At 42.0% G+C, this 21,647-nt stretch overlaps 1 protein-coding gene across 2 annotated transcripts in view; it reads left to right on the forward strand.

Moving 5' to 3' along the window:
• DROSHA (drosha ribonuclease III) overlaps positions 1-21,647 on the forward strand; it is a 124,531-nt gene that overhangs the window by 15,583 nt on the left and 87,301 nt on the right. For both annotated transcript variants that reach the window (XM_080803585.1, XM_080803586.1), the window contains 5 exons: positions 2,812-2,953; positions 4,796-4,950; positions 8,039-8,119; positions 14,190-14,276; positions 17,549-17,635. In XM_080803585.1, coding sequence (XP_080659711.1) covers positions 2,812-2,953; positions 4,796-4,950; positions 8,039-8,119; positions 14,190-14,276; positions 17,549-17,635 — 552 coding nt within the window. The remainder of the gene's footprint in view (positions 1-2,811; positions 2,954-4,795; positions 4,951-8,038; positions 8,120-14,189; positions 14,277-17,548; positions 17,636-21,647) is intronic.

The following is a 21,647-nucleotide window of genomic DNA, read 5'->3' on the forward strand; positions in this document are numbered from 1 at the left end:
GGGCTGTAATCTACAGGGAACTTAAAAGTAGACTCTCTTGTCTTAAGAAAAAATTTGAGAGATCTCATGGTAGTGTGGTCTTTTGCTTGGTAAACTAGAGCAGGGTTTTAAGTCGTGGTTCATGCGATGCAGGAAGGGGAAAGCTCACAAGCTGAGCACCTTCATGGTGCTGCAACTTTACTCATGCTTCCCCCATTACCTCACTTCATCCTCAAAACATTACTGGAAAGAAAGTATCTGTCGGTTAAGAATGTGGGTGTGAGTCATGTTTGACTAATCGTGACTTAAAGAAGCTGCATTTACTTCTCTCAAGTTGTCCGGAGGGACATGGTGGCTGGTGTTCTTTCAGTGGGTCACTGATGGCAGGGCTCTAGGTTGGCATCTGCTGCCTCTGGAGGGTCCATCCCATGCCTGGGATGACCCCAGGCATCGTCTTTACATACTTCTGTCCAAACATAGGATGCAGGGATCGTGTGGGGTAGGGCCTTCCTCCAGGAACTTGCTCAGAGCTCCCGTGGATCTTGTCTTCCATCCCTTTTCCAGGACTACATCATAGGTCTTTCCCAGGGTTTCATTTTCCTTTGCTGCTGTAATAAATTTCCACAGACTTCATGGCTTACCACAACACACATTTATTATCTCACAGCTTTGTAGGTCAGAATTCAAACTTAGGTCTTACTGGCTAAACCAAGGTGTCAGCAAGGCTGTGTTCCTTTCTGGAGAGAATCTGGTTTCTTGCTCTCTCAGGTAGTTGGCAGAGTTGAGTTCCTTGTGGCTATGGGACAGAGGTCCTTGTTCACTTGCTGGCTGGCTGGTGCAGGTTGCTTCCAGCTTCTGGGGGCCGTGTGCATCCCTTGGCTCATAGATCCCTTCCTTCATCTTCAAAACCAGCAGTGCAGGTCGAGTATCTCCCGTGTGTTGAGAATCTCCTGACTCTTCTTTCGCTGCACCTCTCATTACTGTTGGGAAAGGTTTTCTGCTCTTAAGGGCTCGTGTTAGATTGAGCTTGCCCAGATTATCCAGGATAATCTCCTCTTCTCAAATTCCTTAATCACATCTGCAAAGTTTTTTCTGCCACATAAGGTAACATATTTAGTTCTGGGGGATTAGGACAGAGACATCTTTGAGGGTCAGAGGGACTCTGGCTGAGCCTACTTTTCCTGAGACCAGGAATTTTCTACCCAAATCTGAAGGGAATCATGGTTCTTTTAGCAAGGAAGAAGGGAGAATGGCTGCCATGGATATTAATATCTTTAAAATAACAAAGGTGAAGACATTGAGGTTCAAAGAGTTTAAACAGGCATAGTTTTCTTTTCTTCTATTTTTATGGGTGTATTAAAACTGGTGTAGAAGGAAAACTAATAAATTAGAAGCCCAACATTGACCTTTGTGTTTTGTCTTCTGGTGTAGAGAGGTGGCAAGAATGTCAGCTAGCCTAGATTTGCTAATGTCGGTAATGAGTTGGGGCTTCGAAAAAGCAATACCTCTTTCGGGATAACTGCAGATTTTAGGATTTGCTTTAATTTGCTTTTTATGTCTGATAGGTCTGGCCCTTACATTTTCAAAATTACTAAGTTAAAGAGTATGGGCATTTGAAGTGATTTCAACCTGGGAAGAGAGAGTGGGGCAAAGTGGAGAATTTCCTCTAGGCATGCATTGTGGAACCCTATGTTTGTGGAGTGTATGCATATGTGCGTGTGTGTCTGTGTCCCTGTATTTATGGGGCATATGTGTGTGTGGGAGGATATATCAGATGTTAACTTCTTCCTTTTTTTTTTAAAGCTTCAATTTATTTATTATAGAGAAGAGAGTGTGCAAGTGGGGGAAGGGGGCAGAGGGAGGAGAGAGAGAGAATCTTGAACAGACTCCATGCTCAGCTCAATCTCATGGCTCTGAGATCATGACTTGAGCTGAAACCAAGAGGCAGATTCTTTTTTTTTTTTTTTTTTAAAGATTTTTATTTATTTATTTGACAGAGAGAGATCACAGTAGACAGAGAGGCAGGCAGAGAGGGAGAGAGAGGGAAGCAGGCTCCCTGCTGAGCAGAGAGCCCCATCGGAACTCCATCCCAAGACCCTGACACCATGACCTGAGCCGAAGGCAGCAGCTTAACCCACTGAGCCACCCAGGCGCCCCCAAGAGGCAGATTCTTAACTGAGCCACCCAGGTGCTCCTGTCTTTGGCACTTTAGATGCTACCAAGATGTTCCTTTTTAAAAAAATTTTTTAAAATTTGAATATAGTTGACAATATTACATTAGTTTCAGGTGTGCAACATACAACAATGTTTTCCTTATGTTATGCTCAGAAGTGTAGCTACCACCACCTGTCACCATGTGATGGTATCACAATGTCATTGACTGTATTCCCTATGCTGTGTCTTTTATCCCTGTGATTTCTTTGTTCCATAGGATATTTATTTTTGATCATTGGGTTAATGTGGAAGACAGAATTAGTGATTTTTGGTAGTGGGAAAGTGTATGTTCCATAGGAGAGTGTCAGCTATCATGATATCCTGTGGGAGGTGGGGGGTCATGATTTATTTTGTCATATCAGAAGGGCATAGATGAATAGTTCGTATGTTCCTCAGTGTTGGCAGAGTGCATTTTCATGAGGACTGTGTTAGCCATAAATGTTGTATGTGATTCAGAACACCATTGCCAGCATTAGGAATTTTGTTTTTAAATGTTTGTTAAGTTGAAGGAGATGGCATCTTGCTGTTACAAATTCTTGATTATTTGTGGAGTCCTGTGTCTCTTTGGTATGACTATTGTTGATGTAGTTCCTAATATTGATCCTTTCTTTTTCAAAGGGAGATTCTACTGTGGTTGGAACAAGTAGGCTGCGTGACTTATACGATAAATTTGAGGAAGAGCTGGGGAGTAGGCAAGAAAAGGCCAAAGCCGCTAGACCTCCGTGGGAGCCTCCTAAGACGAAACTAGATGAAGATTTGGGTGAGTCACAAACTTCGGACTAACTTCTAAACCAAGACCCTGGACTCTTGTTATTGCTGAAACCTTGACTTTGGAGATGAGTTCTTGAGAGTCACACATTGAAATTTCTTCTTTCATTTTATTTTCCTTAATTATGGTCAGCAAAAAACATAACAATGGAACTTTCTCTTTTTTGATCTTATTTTTCCTTAGTTAATAAGAGATCTCATTTGCAGGGCATGTTAACAGTCATGTCCCTTGTAGAATTGTCTAGTCTTAGAATCAGAAGGGACCATAGACCAGCCTCCCCACCAAAAGCAGGAGCCTGTTGACCCCAACCCTGTGCCTTGTGCCGCTCATGGACAGGCATTCTGTGTGGCCCTCTCCACTGCCAGGGGGCTCCTGCTTTGATGAGGAAATGCCAGTGCTAGGCCAGCTCTGATCGAAGGTTTCTCTCAACTCACACGGATACTTTCCATAATTTTCTTATATGGTGGTCTATTTTTCCATGTATATTCTGAGGTTTCAAGTAGATGCTAAGATCTTTGAGGATAGAAACTGCTTTTTACCACTTTGAGGCCTTAGCCCCTAACAGAAAACAAGTCACAGATGAGGCATTCACTGTGCCTTTTCCATGTTCTTTGGCTCTTATCTGCCCATCCTCATTATGTCTCCCAGCTGAGAGGCAGTGTCCATGGTGGGCAAAAACACTGATGGAACCAGCTGGCCTGGGTTCAAATCCCTGCTCTACCACTTGGTATGTGACCTTAGATAAGCGATTTAATCTCTCTGTGCCTTACTTTTCTCTCTGTAAAGGAAGGAAGACAATAGCATCTATCTTATGCAAAACACCCAAAAATCCAATTGTGAAAGTGCTGGGGTTTATTACTGTGCTATACTACGTTAATCTCTTGTAGGATTAACCTAAGTTCTAAGTCTGTTTTTTAAAATTGTGGTAAAGTACACATTACACAAAATGTACCATTTAACCACTTTTTAAATATACAGTTCAGTAGTATTGAGACCATTTACATTGTTGTGTAGTCTCCAGAACTTTCATTTTGCTCAACTTAAACTCTGTACCCATTAAACAGCTCCCCAGTCCCTCTTCCCACTAACCTCTGGCAACCACCATTTTGCTTTCTCTTCTATGAATTTGAGCTCTAGTCTGATACCTCCTAGAAGTAGAATCACACAGTATTTGTCTTTTTGTGACTAGCTTACTTCACTTAGCAAACTTCTCAGTCTTTTTATCTAGTCACTTCCAAGGACTAAAATCATCTTTTGCTCCCATGGAGAGAAAAAAATCTAAAATCTTTAGTCTGGTAATCAGAGCCTTCACTCTGGCATTCATGATACCCAAACTCCTTACCTCCTGGTATTTTTCTGCGGGGCCTTTGCTCTAGCCAGTCTGCATGGGCTCTTCCCTCCATGCTTTGGTCCGAGTGCCCCCTTTGCATTCCTTTCCCCTTAGCCCCTCTGCCTGTCTCTTGTCTCTGCCCCATCTGTGTGTCTGGATCACATGCACCCCTTCCAGGAAATCTCAGGGACCCTCTGGGTCAGGGTGGACTCGGCCTTTTTTGAATTACTGCACATTTTTAAATGTGAGATTCCACACTACCACTGTGGTTTGCGTTGTCTCTGGTATTGTTCATTAGGTGTTTCTCTGAAACTCTGTTTTCATTGCTTCTGTAACTAGATTGTGACTTAGCACCATGGGCTCTATTATTTTCATAATAATATTTTCATAATCCATGGGCTTAGCGGAGTGCTTGGTGTGGGGTAGGCACCCAGACGTTTGCTGAAAGAATAAACAATTGTGAATTCCTTCATCTTCTCTGTTTTTCCCCTGTCCTGTATTAGAGAGTTCCAGTGAATCCGAATGTGAGTCTGATGAGGACAGCACCTGTTCGAGCAGCTCAGACTCTGAAGTTTTTGACGTCATTGCAGAAATCAAACGCAAAAAGGCCCATCCTGACCGACTGCATGATGAGCTTTGGTACAATGACCCAGGGCAGGTGCGCATGTTTTTATGTTGTGTTCTTGCTGTGAAAGTTGCAGACCCACACATCACATTTATGACTCCAGGTTCAGAAGATGCATGTTGGCTGGTATGAAAACTGAATTTTACTCTGGGGGTTGTGTGTCATACCTTGGAGCTTATTTCTTTTCAGCTTCAGAGTTCAGCCCAAAGCATAAGCACCAGAGCAACTGTCTCTTGAATCATGTTTGACGATGTTTGTAAATTCTATGTTAGGGAGCAGGATAATGGTGCTGCCTCATTAAACTAGCAGTAAATGGAAGGAGACAAATGGTAGGCTGAGGGAGAGAGCACTTGTAGGTCTTTTTAAAAGCAATTCATCTGGAAGGTATCTTGCAGCGATATAGTAAACAATGTCTTAAGTCCTGTAAGACTTCATATTTCTTAGTTGGTAATAGTCACAATTCCTTGTAAGTTCTGTTCCTTGTTAAGCACTTTTGAGCTAGTGATGTCATAGCTGGACATAATCATTTTTATTTTTACTTACTGTTTTATTATGAAGTAAAACTTCATACCAAATAGTATCTTTATAAAAGATTTGTACTTTGTAAATATACAATACATATAAAAATAGTATCTTTAATGCACACGAAGTTATTAAGCATAATAAAACATATACCTATCAAAAGTTAATGTGAAATTTATACTTTATAAATAAATGCATACCATTCTATATTAATTTGAATGTCCTTCTGGTTCTTGGTAGATGACAGGTATCTGAATGGTTAGAATTAATATAGGTGGAATGCCTGACAGAAATTTATTTTTGTGATGCTTTTTGCTCTCTTGGAATTGAGTAGAAATGTTTAAAAATTGTGAAGCATTTTGAGTATTACTTTATGTTATTAACCATGCATATGATCTCTCTAAACAGTTTTAGTGAGTTATAATTCACACACTATGCAATTTATACACTTAAAGGTGTGTACAATTCATTTTTTTTAGTGTAGTCTTGAGATTTAACAGCCATCATAATTTAATTTTGGAACATTTTTGTTTTCCCTAAAAGAAATCCTGTGTTCCTTAGTTGTCATACCCTTTTCCCCATATGTGGTCTTCTTAACACTCTGTTGTTCTGTCAAGAAGCCTCTCCCTTGGTTTCTATATGTTTCTCCTCCCTCCCTTCCTTCCTTCCTTCCTTCTTTAATTTGAGAGAGAGAGAATGAGCTGGGAGGGGGCAGAGAGAGAGGGAGAAGCAAGCTCCCTGCTGAGCAGGAATCCACTGCAGGACTGATCCCAGGACCCTGGAATCATGACCTGAGCTGAAGGCAGATGCTTAACTGACTGAGCCACCCAGGCGCCCTTGTATGTTCTTATTTTTATTAGAGATTTACAAATGCCTTCTGTGTGGTCTCACCCTTCTGTTTACTATGTTTGGTTTGTGTCCTCTGTACAGTTGAGCCTTGTAAAGCCTGAGGCCCTGGGGCCCGAGACCCTGGTAAAAGGCAGGAATGTAGGATGTCTGTGTGCTTCTCTGGAAATCAGGGATTTCTGCACTGACCAGCATTTGGAGTGTATTGTGATTTTTGAGTGAAGCACATCACAACTCGATTTGCCAAATGTTACTTTGGATGATATCTTAATGTGATTTTTTAGGTAGCAGTGTTATCCCTCTGCAGTGCTGCCTGAAGCTTTAGGCTTCCCAAAAGGATAAAGAAAGTTAGCATTTTTCAGTTTAATATTTCTGTTTGAAGTTTTATTGAGACATTTTCATTGGGTGCAAGTTACAAAGCCCTAGAACTTTAAGGAAATGTGTGTGTTACGTGTTACATTCAACATACCTACATATATATTTTTTTAATAAATACAAAGAAAGCGAGAAATGGAACTCCGTGTCTCCATTCTCCCAATTGATGCTCTGGTCTCTGTTTTGATTGAGTATTACCATTTGTATTGAATAAACTCATGAAACTGGCTTTTAAGGCCCTTTAATGATTTGGACCGCAGTTCTGCATCTTTGGTCTTCTTGCTCGTATAAATTCTGTTTAGATGGGTCTCATGTCCCTGGAGCATAATGTAGGCTCTCTTCCCTCCCTTTCTTTCCTCCTGTGTTGCCTCACATAGAATAGCCATCTTCTTTTTCTGTCCTCTTCGCCCTTCACATTTCATTCCTTTAAAACGGTTAAGCCTTTGCCTTTGGCTCAGGTCATGATCCCAGGGTCCTGTGATCAAGCCCTGCATCGGGCTCTCTGCTCGGCGGGGGGTCTGCTTCCCCCCCCCCCTTTCTCTCTGCCTGTCTCTCTGCCTACTTGTGATCTCTCTCTGTCAAATAAATAAAGTAAAAAAAAAACAAACAAAAAAACACAAGAAACCAGTGATATGGTATTGCCACGTAGACTCTTTCCCTTTTTCTTTAAATTACTGAGTATATCCTATGTATGTTATTTCTCCTGTCTAGAGTAACTATTCCTTTAATACATGGACCCCGAGTTATTTGTCACCCTCCTTCCCCCCTAATGCTTAGCAGTCATCTTTCTATCCAAGAGGCATTCAGCAATTACTGACTCATTCTATCATGTGGGTGTAGTTTATGGCAGTAAAAGGAATTCAGGTAAAAAAGCAGACATTGGTTCACCTGATTAGCATTGAGTTTCTCTGCTTCTGGTAGGTTTTTTTTCCCCCCTCTGCTTTAGATACCTTTAGGTTTCCCTTTTGGAAACATTTAATCTGCAGGTCACCTTCAGAGCATTCTCTGTTCCTTCAGGATATAAAATATGCTTTTCTTTTGTGAAAGAGTCATTTTTCCTAGAATAAGAAGTGGGAGAAACACACTGGAAAGTTGTAGGAGAAGATGGGGGCAAACCGTGCACTGACATTGATATTTTCTGCTTGGCTGCACAAATAACTCGGGAACCCAGCGTCGTCCTACGGTTTCTCTTTATCAGACAATATAGACAGTCTGCAGCATTATTGGTTTTGGAACATCCATTTAATCTTCTAGCCGTGACAGCCTCTTCAGCGCTCCTGTACTCGTGACATTAAAACCCACACAGTTTCTGAGGCCTCATTGTGCATGGTGTGGATTTTCCCCCCAATAAAAAAGAATTACATTCTGTTTCTGACAGATGAATGATGGGCCACTCTGCAAATGCAGCGCCAAAGCCAGACGCACAGGAATCAGGCACAGCATTTATCCCGGAGAAGAGGTAATTCATTTGGCTTATTATATTTGTAAGTGCTGAGAAGCCAGAAGTAGACAGATGCTGTTGCTGTTCTTTTCCCACAAATGAAATAATCCCATCGAAATAGTCTTTTTATCATCCCTAATAGTCTCCGTTACTGATAATTGGAGAAGAAAGGTACTTGGGTTTTGGGGGGTAGAGTGAGGAATGTTATCAAGGAACTTTAAAAAGTTTTGGAAGATTCCTTGTTTAAAACAGGCAGGGTATATTTGAGGAGGTTTTGTTGTTATTTTAGATATCTTAAAACTGTACACCTGGTAATTCTTTTCATGATTTTACTATAAATGGTTATGAATGGCCTTGGAAAATGATCTTACTAAGCTGCGGTAAGGCACATTTTCTCTTTCCTTAGGGATATATAGGTCTATAAGAGTGTGCTGTTATCCTCGTTAGTCTGGGGTCCCCACTAAACTGTGAGTGGCACACGGACTGTTTGACCTGTATACCCCATCCCCTGGTTCATCAAGGACACTCCAAATATGTTTGAGTGACTGAGTTGAATATTTCATATCATAGAGATTCATGTAAGTGCTCCCTTTCAGTTACTTTCCTTCATTTTCCCCCTGCCATCTTTTATTTTTATGTTATTAATCGCAGATTATCACTTAATGATCCATCATACTATGTTTAATCATAGTACATGTAAATCCTTAATTTCTTTGGAAGACTTGTTTGAGACCATAATAGTAATGAGAATAAAGACTGTGAGGCAGTGATGGATAGTTTTAACTGCTTCCTTGCTTTTACCTCATTTGTCTTTGGGTGTCGGCAAGTGTAGCAAGGGACCGCGACAGGATCTGCACCTCGTGGGTGTCCACACCTGTGCCTCAGGTGGGGCTCTCTGGAAGCAGGTGCTGCAGTAGAGTTTGCGGTATGAGATGTTTCGTAGGGATCAGGCAAGAAGAGAGTGGAGGCAGGGCTGAGCAGAGGGAGAAGTCCCCCTGTGACGGGTCTCATAAAGCCACAATTACTGGAATTGTCTTGCATCAGGCTGGCCTAACCTTCACACCCTCTTTGCCCTCTGTCCTCAGAGTGGGCTGCCCTGGGAAGGGCATGATTTTGGGGAAAGGGGCTCTATAGCAGAAGCTGACTTTGAAGGAGCCGGTGGCTATAGGCTGTCTGCTCTCTCCACAGCTGGGCAGCAGGCCCTTTGAAGGAAGATCTGGGTGGATGGCTGTGGTGGCTGAGAACTGGTGGGAGGCAAGCCCATACTCAGAGTACATGTTTATTCCTGTGAGACAAACTTCAAGATGAATGGGGCCTATGTAGCCAGGTACCTACTAAGTGGCAGGTTGGTCTTCTCAAGGACTGAGGACCATTTTGGGGGTCCATCATTGGTCATTGTAGATGGCCTGTTGGATGTTCGGTAATGGCTGTTAGTTTAGCCAAGGTAAGTCAGGTCCCTGGTGTTAGGCTCATGAGAATCCTCTGCCTGTGCTGCTGTGGCCCCTTCATTCATGTGCCCAGACTGTCAGCTCTGGGTGCTGATGACTGAGGCTGGCTGACCCCATCTGGCCGAATCATTCGTCAGTGAGGTGGTTTAGTACCTCTTCCATGGTCTGTGCTCTCCAGTGTACACCCACACGTGATACAGAGATTGTCGCATTCACTCCCACTTATGCACCCACACGTCTACCCCAAGACCTTTTTTTGGTTTTAATAAAAAAAATTTTTTTTAAGTAATCTCTACATCCACCGTGGGGCTCGAACTCATAACCCCAAGATCAAGAGGCACATGCTCCACCGACTGAGCCAGCCAGGTGCCCCTATCCCAAGACATTCTTATCCCTGATCTTCCAATCTTTTTCCTTCTAGGCCTCTGACCAGCTGGCATGGCCACTTGCTTCTGCCATGAGTCCATCTATATTCTAACCTCAGGCTACTTCTCTTTCCACACAAAGTGGATGACCAGGTCCATTGCCTGAAACTCTGCTCACTGGAAAGACTTTCCCTCATTACTGTCTTTCAGATTCCTCCCTGAATGAGGCTGCATCACAGTCTGTCTTCGGCTTGCTCCCCCACCCCTGACTGACTTATTTGCAAACCCAGCTTGGGCTTTTCCCTCTGCTTTCATCCTTCTATCCTCGGTCAGCTGCTAAGTGAGGGTGCTGGTGGGACAGGGACACCCGCTCCCACGGCCTGTTTGTGCCTGCTGCTCCTGCGTGTGCCTGGTTCTGGATGTACAGGCTCCCATCTTAGGACGGATGGTTGCCGGTCCCTTCCAGACTTCTGCCTGGGTCAGACTGACAGAACCCAGCTCGTGCTGGGCTGTTCAGCCACATGTCTGTTTCCATCTCTAGGCCATGCCTTCCATGTCTCCCTGGGCCGGTAGCGCACTGGTGGTTTCTCAGAGGCATATGTTCTTCATGGTAGACAGCATGGCTTTGCTCCAGAACACCAGATACCAGCATTGTGATTCTCCCTGTGTGGCCAGATTCCCCACAGCATCTTTTCCCACCAGCGATGTAGGATTTGCTGAATTACATGGCCCCTGCAGCAGGGCTACTCGCGCTATAAATTGGAACTGCTGGAGCCTTCCATGGGAACCCCACTCCCAGCTGGCAGCCTTCTGTGCCGCTCCAGGACTGGGCGGGCACAGTGTTCCGAGGTGGGGGTTAGACTGCCTCCCAGAGGGGCCCGCCTGGTGCTGTGCTTTCTTCACTGTAGGAGGTGGAAGATGCAGTGATTTGTCTGTTACTGTGGACTGATGTCTTGGCACTCAATCCCTGGCTCTTAAAAATGGTTGTGGCTGTGGTAGGCCCCTGAATCGTAGGGGGTCTCCCGCATCCTCTGGAGCATGCGTGCTCTGCCGAGGCTTTTAGTTTGATAAACATCGAGTCACAGATGCAGTGAAGGTTCACGTTCCGCAGCATGTCCAGAAGGTCAAGAGCTCCGTGGACTGTTGGGGCAGTGAGTCAGAGAGGTAGTACAGCCTGGCAGCAAAGCTGTAAATGTTTTTTCTCTGTGAATGAGCATACAATGTGAACTGTGTCTTATCCTCATTCTGATTGGGATGGAAAAGAATACATTCAGCAAATCACTTTGAACACGAGGTCCTATGAATCTGCTCTGATCTGTAGCGTATGGCACAGCTGAGCTTGTGGTAGTCTCTATTTATCCTGCAGGATCCTTTTTTTCCCCCCCGGAAGCCAGATTGGTGAATTAAAGATATGATAACACTGTCACCCCTGTGTCTTTTGGATCCTTAAGGATGGTGCTAATCTATACCATCCCCTAAGAGTGATCCTGGTTTTGGTGCCTGTTTCAGGGATGGTGGAATTTCGATGGCTTCTGCTTGACCTTTTCCATTATGATGGCTCTTACTCCACAGAATAAGGACCTGTGTGGGGTGGTGCCTCTGCCAATTTTGTCAATTCCAATGAAATGTTTCGGTGGCCAGGGGAAACTCCTCCTGGGCAGATCTGTGGATGCAGGGGACCTACTGGAAACAAGACCTTGACTGAGATTACTTTTTTTTTTTTTTTAACTTGGCTTCGTATCACCAACTCTAATGTGTACCGAAGTGATGTATCCAGCCTCCTCTGAGTAACAGTGTTGATTCAGATGCTCTGTCCAATATTCCTTGAACAATCTTGGTTCCCCTTTCCCCCATGTACAGTTTTTTGGGTACATGGCCATAGGCCTCTTTGGAGAAGGACAGGGTTGTCATGACCATTTTTGCTTGCAGTGGTGTTGTACTACTATAGGTCTAGAACTGGGAAAGGGATCATGACTTTATTGGAGCAACCTATCTCCAGCCCTTGGTTAACCATTCTTGATTTCTTCTGTTGGTACAAACTAAGTATTACTCTTGTCAGCTATTCAGCTATTTTACTGAATACAGGATGCTGTATTCTGTGAACTGCTTCCATGACTTTTTGTGGACCAGACCCCTTTAGTTGCCACTTGGATCTTGCTGGTAATGATGATACTATGAGACCCGGCTTCTCACAATTAAGTCCCATCATCCTGACTCCCTTGTTTCAGAGTCCTTTCATCCCCACTGCTGTCAGCAAGCTCTGCTCTGTGACCACCTCTCTTACAGTCAGCCCTGGCCTGCAGAGGAAGGCCACCATCTTCCTAGTGAGGCTGGTGTCTGGTCCCTAGTAGATGGCCTTGACATGTCCTCGGGGTCTTCCCATGGAATATGATAATCTGGTATATTTTTCAGTCACAGATATTATATCCATTCTAATGTGCCCACTTCCTGAATCTTTGAATTACTTCCTTTTCTGTCATGGCAGTTTTGGTATTTTAACTATACTTATCATGGGCCATTGCTTTTTCATGCTTTTAGGAGACATCCTAGTAGGGGGTCCTGGCATCTGGTGTCCCTGAATCCTGAATGCTCACAAGTCAGTGAACTCTTCCCTAACCACTTTTGTGTTTTGGCGCTTTTGGTCAAGCACTCTCAGCGTCTGGTCTTGTGCAGCCTCCTGCTGTTGGCTCATGCTGGCTAGTTCTTGCAGTTCCTTTGGGATATAATCTCTCCTCGAAGCACTGCCCCGCCCCAGTTGGGTTATGCTGTGAAGTGACCCCAACTGTAGGTCTGTTGGCCAGGAGGGGAGACTGTTTGCAGGGAGGCGGTGTTGCCATGCACGGTCTTCCATTGCCTTTAGATACAGGTGAGTCATTACTCTTAATAGACAGGGTTGGGCCACCTCTGAGGGGATGGATGATTTCGAAGGGTCTGGGGAGTTAAAACGTGTATGTCCTCATCTTAGGTTTCCAAGTCTTGTCCTTTGGCATAACAGATCTACCCTGGTTGGCCATTAATTGTCTCTAAGGTCCACCCATCTCTGTCCCTGGGTTTGGTCTTGGCTGTGCAGGGGACAGCTTCTCTGTGTGCCTCTAGCAGTCCTTCTGGCTTCCAGTTGCCTTTCTTCCCTCTCTCCTGTTACATTTCTGTGGAGCAGTGGTTCTCCAGTTACCAACTTCACCTAGGAACTCCTTAGAAACCGGGTTCTCAGCCTGCCTCATCTGCTAAATCAGAAATCCTGGGGGTGGGAAGCAAGCAGTCTGAGGTAGAGCAAGCCCTCCAGTGATTTCAAGGCACACTAAAGTTTGAGGGACATGGTAGGGCATCGGGGGTACTTAGCAATAGCCACCTATCCTGTTATCCTTGTAGCACACGTTCTCTCAGAATCTTACATACCTGGTTCACCGCACCTGCTTCCACTGGTACACCCTCCCAAGTCATCATCTTTGGGAGTTTTCCGTTGGTCTGCCATCTGGTGCTGGGGACTTCACCTCCCACCATGATGGGGTCCTCATTGCCAGTGGATGGTAAGTGATTTCAGCTTCAAAGTCCTATCTTATCTCCTGCTTTCTTGGATCATTCCTGGAGCTACACACTGGATTCTCCAGAAACAGATGCTAAGATGAAGTTTGGGTGCCTGATGTTTCTTAGGGAACTTCACCTGTGAGAGAAGGAATGTGTAAGCAGGACTGGACAGAGGGATCAGTCGAACTATGAGGCTGCCCCAACAAAGCCCCTGTCAACCTGGTGGTGATCCAAGGAAGGAGAGCAAAAAAACCATCGGTTTCTGTTTTCCTTTTCCCATCTTGAACTCCGTGCTTGTTCTATTCCCCGCCCCTCATGTGTCCTTCATTTCCGGTCCCTTCTGTTTTTACTGAGCATATTTAATGGTCCTTTCACCTCCCCCCCATCAAAACCTATTACTTTTGAGATTCCCCCACCCCTTTTTTAAGCACATTGGGAGTTTAGCCAAAGGTCAAGTATTGTGTTATGTTACAAATAAAAGGAAGATAGTCATAGAAATTGATATCTAGAAAGATCTTCATGTTATCTGAACCCCTTGTATTGCATGCACGTGAGGAAATACATTGAGTCCTGGTGATCAGTTGGTCCTTTTATATTCATCTAGTTAATGGTGCTGTTCTTCCTACCAACCTGTGAAGGAACAGACATAAAACCTCTTTTGTCAGGTGCGAATCTAGAAATGCAGTCTGTTTTTAAATAAAAATATTTTGCTACTTTACTTTTAAACTCACTTTTGTTTCCTCCCCTCAGGCCATCAAGCCCTGTCGTCCCATGACCAACAATGCTGGCAGACTTTTCCACTATCGAATTACAGTCTCCCCTCCTACAAACTTTTTGGTAAGTTCCTAACAAAATCAGATTTCATTTATTTTAAAATGTAAATAGGTTTGATGTGTTCAGATAGGTTAAAATGTGAATAGGCTCAATACAAATTCAGTTCTTAAATTTTCTTTTAAAAAATTTGTTATTTTTATGTTGATAAAATTGGCCATTATCATAATCACTCTTATTTTGCTTCCTCTCACTATACTACTTTCTATACCTTTTTTCAGTTATGTTGTCAATACCTCATAGTAGCTATATTTATAATAGCTGTGACTTTTGGAGCTATTCATTGGAACTATGGAGGTGGAAGAATGTGGAGAACCTTTCTCATCTCTTAAAAATCAGTGAATAACTAATATATTATCTAGTGACCCAATCAAGAAGGTCTTTTGTATTTATGACAGTAATAATAATACCTAATTATTTGTTGACCATGGTACCAGCCATTGCTCTGAATGTTTAACATGTGTTAACTTATTTCTCACAACAAACTGATGAAGGAGAATTATTATCCCGACTATACAGATGGGGCAGTAATCTATGTTTTATAGATGAGATTCTGTCACGTACTGAAGATTATTCAGGTATTAAGTGGCAGAGTGGGGATTTACACCTAGACAGTGTGCATGACTGTCTGCTGGTCCCCTGTTCTTTATTGTTTTTCACAGTGGAAAGTTATTAATTCTATTACTCCTATCACTGAGAGATTTCAATTTCAAAATTAGATGATTAGTAATTACATATTTTAAAAACTTTATCAAGTTATCATTCATATACTGTAAAATTCACCCATTTAAAGTGTATTTATTTCCTGATAGAATTCTTTTCACAGAATTGTGAAACCATCACCACAATCTAATTTTAGAACACTATCATCATCCATCCTCAGAAGAAACCCTGTACTCATTAGCAGTCAGTTCTATCATATCCCTCAGCCTTCAACAGCTAAGATACTTTCTGTCTCTATCATTAGCCTGTCCTAGATATTTCATATGAATGGGATCATAGAAAATGTGATCTTTTTACCTTCTTTCACTCAGCATAATGTTATTAAGATCATCCATGTTGTAACATATAACTTTATTCCTTTTTTTCTTTTTTAAGATTTTATTTATTTCTCTGTCAGAGGGAGAGAGAGAGCACAAAGCAGGGGGAGCAGCAGGCAGAGGGAGAGGCAGCCTTTTCCACTGAGCAGGGAGCCCAAGCAAGATTTGATCCCAGGACTCTGGGATCATGACCTGAGCCAAAGGCAGACACTTAACCGGCTGAGCCACTGAGGCGCCCCAAACTTTATTCCTTTTAATGGACCAGTAATATTCCCTTGTGTGGATATACTATATTTGTCCATTTATTGAGTTGATGAACATTTAGGTAGTCTCCACTTTTAGACTGTCATGAATAATGCTGCTATGAACGTTTGTGTAGAAGTTTCTTTTTTATTTCTTTTTAAGATTTTATTTATTTATTTGACAGAGAGAGATCACAAGTAGGCAGAGAGGCAGGCAGAGAGAGAGGGGAAAGCAGGCTCCCCGCAGAACAGAGAGAGCCCGATATGGGGCTCAATCCCAGGACCCTGAGACCACGACCGGAGCTAGAGGCAGAGGCTTTAACCCACTGAGCCACCCAGGCGCCCTTGTGTAGAAGTTTCTATGTGGATGTCTCTCTGGTACAAACCTAGGCCTGCAGTTCTGGATCATGTGGTAACTCTTGTGTTTAATGTTTTGAGGAACTACCAAACTGTTTTCCAAAGTGGCTGTACTTTATTTTGTCAGAAGTTCTTTTCATTGTATTTAATTTACACTAGCTTTATTTAGAATTACTGAAATAGAAAGTAATGTTAATATTGGCAAAACAACTAATGTACATGTGCGTATTCTTTAGCACCTTCCTCCAGCAATTTGTATATTTATAAGGTTTAAAGATTTTATTTATTTATTTATCAGATAGAGGTCACAAATAGGCAGCGAGGCAGGCAGAGAGAGAGAGGGGGGGGGAAGCAGGCTCCTTGCTGAACAGGGAGCCTGATGCGGGACTCGATCCCAGGACCCAGGGATCATGACCTGAGTCAAAGGCAGACGCTTAACCCACTGAGCCACCCAGCTGCCCCTGTACATATATAAGATTTAAAAGAATAATGTTCAGTACCTGTGTTAAAAAACTGTGTTTTTTAGGGCCCCTGGGTGGCTCAATCAGTTAAGCATCTGCCTTCGGCTCAGGTCATGATCCCAGAGTCCCGGGATTGAGCCCCACCTCAGGCTCCCTGCTTGGTGGGGAGTCTGCTTCTCCCTCTGCCCCTCCCCATTCTCATGCTCTCTCTCTAGCGCTCTCTCTTGCTCACTCTCTGAAATAAATAAATAAAATCTTTTTAAAAAAGTGTCTTTTAGGTTACTAGTCTTGATAATTAGTTACATATTTAACATCTAGGATTAAAAATGGTAGTCTATAAGAATAGCCTAAGGAAGAGGATCTCGCATGCTTGGATTAACATTTGTATGTTTTAACTACAGATTCAATTTTCAGATAATTAAAATTTTTTACATCATGTGGGAATTGATTTGTTGCCATTATGTGGTGGAGTGGATTCTCCTTGGAGGTCCTGGGAATGGAGCTGTGAGGGGTTGAGCCTCTGGACCTGGAGGCCTTCTAGGCTATTGCTAGTCTTAATGTCATGATGTTGAGTCTTCTTCCACTTTGAGCTTTGAGTTGACCGTGCTATTGTCTTGTTCTTGTTAGAACTTTCCTTAGTTCGGGAATACAGTTCAGTAAGAATAGATCTAGTAGTATTGTGGGATTAAATAAAACAGGTTCCTAGAAAATGAAGCCATATAGCCTTTTTTCCCCTTTATGACACCCATAATAAACATTCCTGATGGTCTCAATATGTAAATATTACTGAAGCCAGAGAATTCCACCTAAAATTAAACTTTTGTAAAAGTTCTCCCTGGTTGGGCGCCTGGGTGGCTCAGTGGGTTAAAGCCTCTGCCTTCGGCTCAGGTCATGATCCCAGGGTCCTGGGATCGAGCCCCACATCGGGCTCTCTGCTCAGCAGGGAGCCTACTTCCCCCCTCTCTCTCTGCCTGCCTCTCTGCCTGCTTGTCATGTCTGTCAAATAAATAAGTAAAATCTTTAAAAAAAAAAAAGTTCTCCCTGGTTGTTTAGAAAAATGTTCATGTTGCCTGTGGAGTCCATACTTTTCTCCTGTTGGTACCTTGGTGTTCTGATGGATTTCTATACATGCAAATCATGTTCTTAAGCTCACACTTTGTGTTTCTGTTTGCTTTTAGACTGACAGGCCAACTGTTATAGAATATGATGATCATGAGTATATCTTTGAAGGATTTTCTATGTTTGCACATGCCCCCCTGACCAATGTAAGTATGTACTAATTGGCTGGCTTTCTCCTTTCCTGTATTCTCTTCCTTCCCTTAATTCTTGTTTCTGAAAGTCAAAAATAAATTTCTTTTCTTCTGACTTGTAAGTAACATTTACTTTGCGTCCCTCTGCGTGAGCTGCAGGAAGTCTGTGGCAGCGTGTGTCGGGGGTGGGGGTGTGACATCTGTGCTAATGAGTCACAGGTTTGGTCCACATTAAATGGTGTAAGTAAACATGTGTTAGAATAACATTTTGAGAGTGTGAAAGATTGAAAAAGAAGGATAAACTGTGGAATAATGTGTCAAAGCTATTTTGGGTTGGGTGTCCTTCAAAAGAAAGTTGGAAAGTTTTAAGGAGCAGCTATCATCTAGTGTCTAAGCAATAGGAAAAGAGAGAGAGTTATGCTCAGGACATCTGGAGCCTGCACTAATTTCCTACATTCTTCTGCTTTCAAATCCCAGGACTATATCTTCTTTAAGAGATTTTTGTCTGACATACAGATCTGTGATATTTTTATATCGGTATTAAAGTTGCTTTATTGGTAATTGGTTCAAATAGAAGTTCTGTATCCATGAGTCAAAATCTTGCTGTCTCAAAGCTAACAGTCTTGGGAATTGTCTTATTCTATATTCTAGTTGGACATAGAGTAAAATTTGCTGGCAGCTCAGACTATAGCCGTATACTTTATCCAGTCCAGATGCTGTTAGAGGACTTAAGAAATGATAGCTGCGGTGCATCTGCATCAAAATAACAGTGTTCTTTAATCCTTTCTGAGTTGGTTATAGGAAATTACATCCACAGTTTAAAAAAAGTTATTTAGGTGTTGTTTACTCAAAACTTGAAGTTCTGTTCCATTGGAGAGTAAGTAATAAAATTTTTGCCTGACTTTATTCCTTTCTGTCATTCTTTTTTTTTTTTGTAAGTAGACATGATTCTATAGTAGTGGTACTAATTTAAAACAAATTGTTTTCTTAATGGAATTTCCCTTATTCCACAATATATTTCATCCTGGAGAATTTTCTGTGGAAGGTGATGACTTTCTAAATATAAAAATAAAATTGTTTGATAATACATATTACCTCTACCTCCATTGTGGACTGTAATATAGAAAAGTGCTTAACATTGGACCATCTTTTTTGAGATATAATTGACATATACCATCATATTAATTCCAGGTGTACCATGTAATAATGATTCAACATTTGTACATAGTGCAAAATGATCACCACAGTTAAGTCTAGTAACATCCCGTACCACACATAGCTACAGAGTTTTGTATTGGACCATTCTTTAACAGTCTTTATGAAAAGGCACTAAGAGTTTTTGAAATTTGATGGTTTTATCGCTTTTTTTTTTTTAACGTCTTAGGCACTCAAAACCTTTGTTACACCAAAGCTCATAATTTCAGAGTAGGAAAGACCATTGAAGGTCCTCTAGTCTAGCTCCTCCCACATAATGCATTTTTCTCTTTTTTTTCCTCAGTGGGCTTGCAAATATAAATAATTTAGTTACCATGAAAATATTTAAAATTATCTCTTATTTCCTTAGAAGTAATAATAGAGGGGCACCTGGGTGGCTCAGTGGGTTAAGCCTCTGCCTTCGGCTCAGGTCATGATCTCGGGGTCCTGGGATCGAGCCCCACATCGGGCTCTCTGCTCAGCGGGGAGCCTGCTTCTCCCTCTCTCTCTGCCTGCTGCTCTGCCTACTTGTGATTCTATCTCTCTCTCTGTCAAATAAATAAAAAATAAAATCTTAAAAAAAAAAGAAGTAATAATAGATCTCATTTAACTTTGAGGATCACCTTAATCAAAGGAGGAAAACAGTGTGGCTTCAGAGAGACCAGGGTTTAAACATTAGTGAATTCCACTTACTAGCTGTATGACTTGACATTTCATTCTTTATAATCCTTGATTTTCTCATCTGTAAGATAGAGATATTGTAGCAATCTTACTGGTTTCTGTAAAAAATAAATGACACATAAAAAGTGTTTGTCGTGGTTTTTGGCATACATGTTGGCACTTTTTTTTTTTTAAGATTATTTATTTATTTATTTGATAGAGAGAGAGAGATCACAAGTAGGCAGAGAGGCAGGCCTAGAGATGGGGGTGGGAAGCAGGCTCCCTGCTGAGCAGAGAGCCGATGCAGGGCTCGATCCCAGGACCCTGAGACCATGACCTGAGCTGAAGGCAGAGGTTTAACCCACTGAGCCACCCAGGTGCCTCCATGTTGTCACTTCTTATTTTGGATAAGATGGCAGACAGACTTTTTTTTTTTTTTTTTTAACCAGTTCTTAATATTTCCATGACTTTGGAGAGGTGATTCTTTGAGCGGTATTTAAAGCCTGTCAGCACAAGGTTTGGCACTGAGAGCCTGCTAATGCTCAGTTAATTGCAGTTGTTACTGTTATAAAATGAAAGATAGGACTGAAAATTCCTGGCTTCAGCATATATTTTATATAAATACTCAAGTTCTCCAAATTTGAGAACTTCACTCTGTAATGAGAAGATAAGCCTCATCATTTATGTTAGAGATGTTGATAAAATAAATCGAGTTTTAAGCTCAATGTTGTACAGTTCATAGGGATTAGATCCATCAAAGGCCTCTTGAATTTGAAGTAGCCTCCCAGAAAAAGAATTATTAAATCGCTTTACTGATCTGATTCATTTTCTTGCTAGAGAGAGCGTATCAGCAAGAAGGGCATGCAAATGATGGTAATGTTACAATCTCAACCAATCTACTTCTGACAAGTTTTCTTAAGATCTTCTTGAATTGAAGTGGATTGAAAGCCTTGTTGGCTAAGTATAGAGCATCTGGGAGCATTTTATCCTTTTACATAGAACATTTGCTATTACTTAGAATACCTGATGTTATTAAGGACTTTGACAACATAACTAAAGTTATAAAGATACATGTATTAGATGTATAATATCTTATCCCATCCTCAAAAGCATAAAAAAAAAACCCTGCTTTTAAATGGCTTTCCATTTCCAGTGGCCTCACTGCCCTGGATTTAGCCGTTCAGCACCTGCAAGTAGTAGAGTTTGATATAGAAATTTCAGGAGGGTTCTTTGTTTCTTTATGGGAGGATGAGATAAGAGTTAATGTCAGTCAGTATTCAAACAAGTTTTAGGAAATGGTAGGCATTTATATTATTTGACTGACCATTGACCTTTCAAAAATTGAGCTTGCTGTATGTAGAAAAATGACAAATTCTCTTTGAGTCTTAGAGAGATAAAAGTGAATAGAAAAGAAGATCTTGCTTTTCCAGATTTGTGTATCTCAGAAGGGCTCTGGTGGTATGGATGAGAGCCCAAAAGAAAATAAAGTACATACAAGAGAAGAGCTCAAAGAAGGAATCCCAAAAAGGGAATTTAGTTGAAATGATATGGGGAATTGACTGTCCTTACATAATTCATCTAGCTGAGTTGCTTTTGTGCATGGTGGTTGGAATAACTTTCGCTCTTTCTTCGTCCGCCTCTTGACTTCCCAAGGGCTCTGTCCTTTTCTGGGTGCTCTCTTCTGAGTAATACAGTCTCACCCACAGTTTTTCTTTCTGTGCATCTTCTAATCCCCACCAAATTGGTATTTACAGCTATGACATGGCTCTGTGCTCCACACTCACATTTCAGATTGCCTTTTGGACATTACCACCTTGATAGCCCCTCAAGTACCTCACCCTCAACCTATGCAAAACTGAACTTGTCCTATTCCTCGAATGTTGTTTGAGGTACCTGGGGGATACCCTATGAATATTTTTGTATTAATGCCATTGTGGTTTATCTTGTCATTAGGCCAGAAATCTTGAAATTTTTCTCTCTTCTTTCTTGTCTTTCACTTCCACATCAGAGTGGTCATTGTATATTTCAGTAGCCTCTCCCATGTTTAAAAGTTGCCCCCTTGCTTCCAGTCTTCTGTTCATTTGGCTCCTGGGCTGTTTGGTCTGACTCCAGTCTGGTCTTCTGGTCTCTTGCCTTGCTCTACTATAAACCATTCCCACACTGTTGACATAAG

Source organism: Martes martes, assembly GCF_963455335.1.
Source record: "Martes martes genome assembly, chromosome: 5".
Lineage (NCBI taxonomy): Eukaryota > Metazoa > Chordata > Mammalia > Carnivora > Mustelidae > Martes > Martes martes.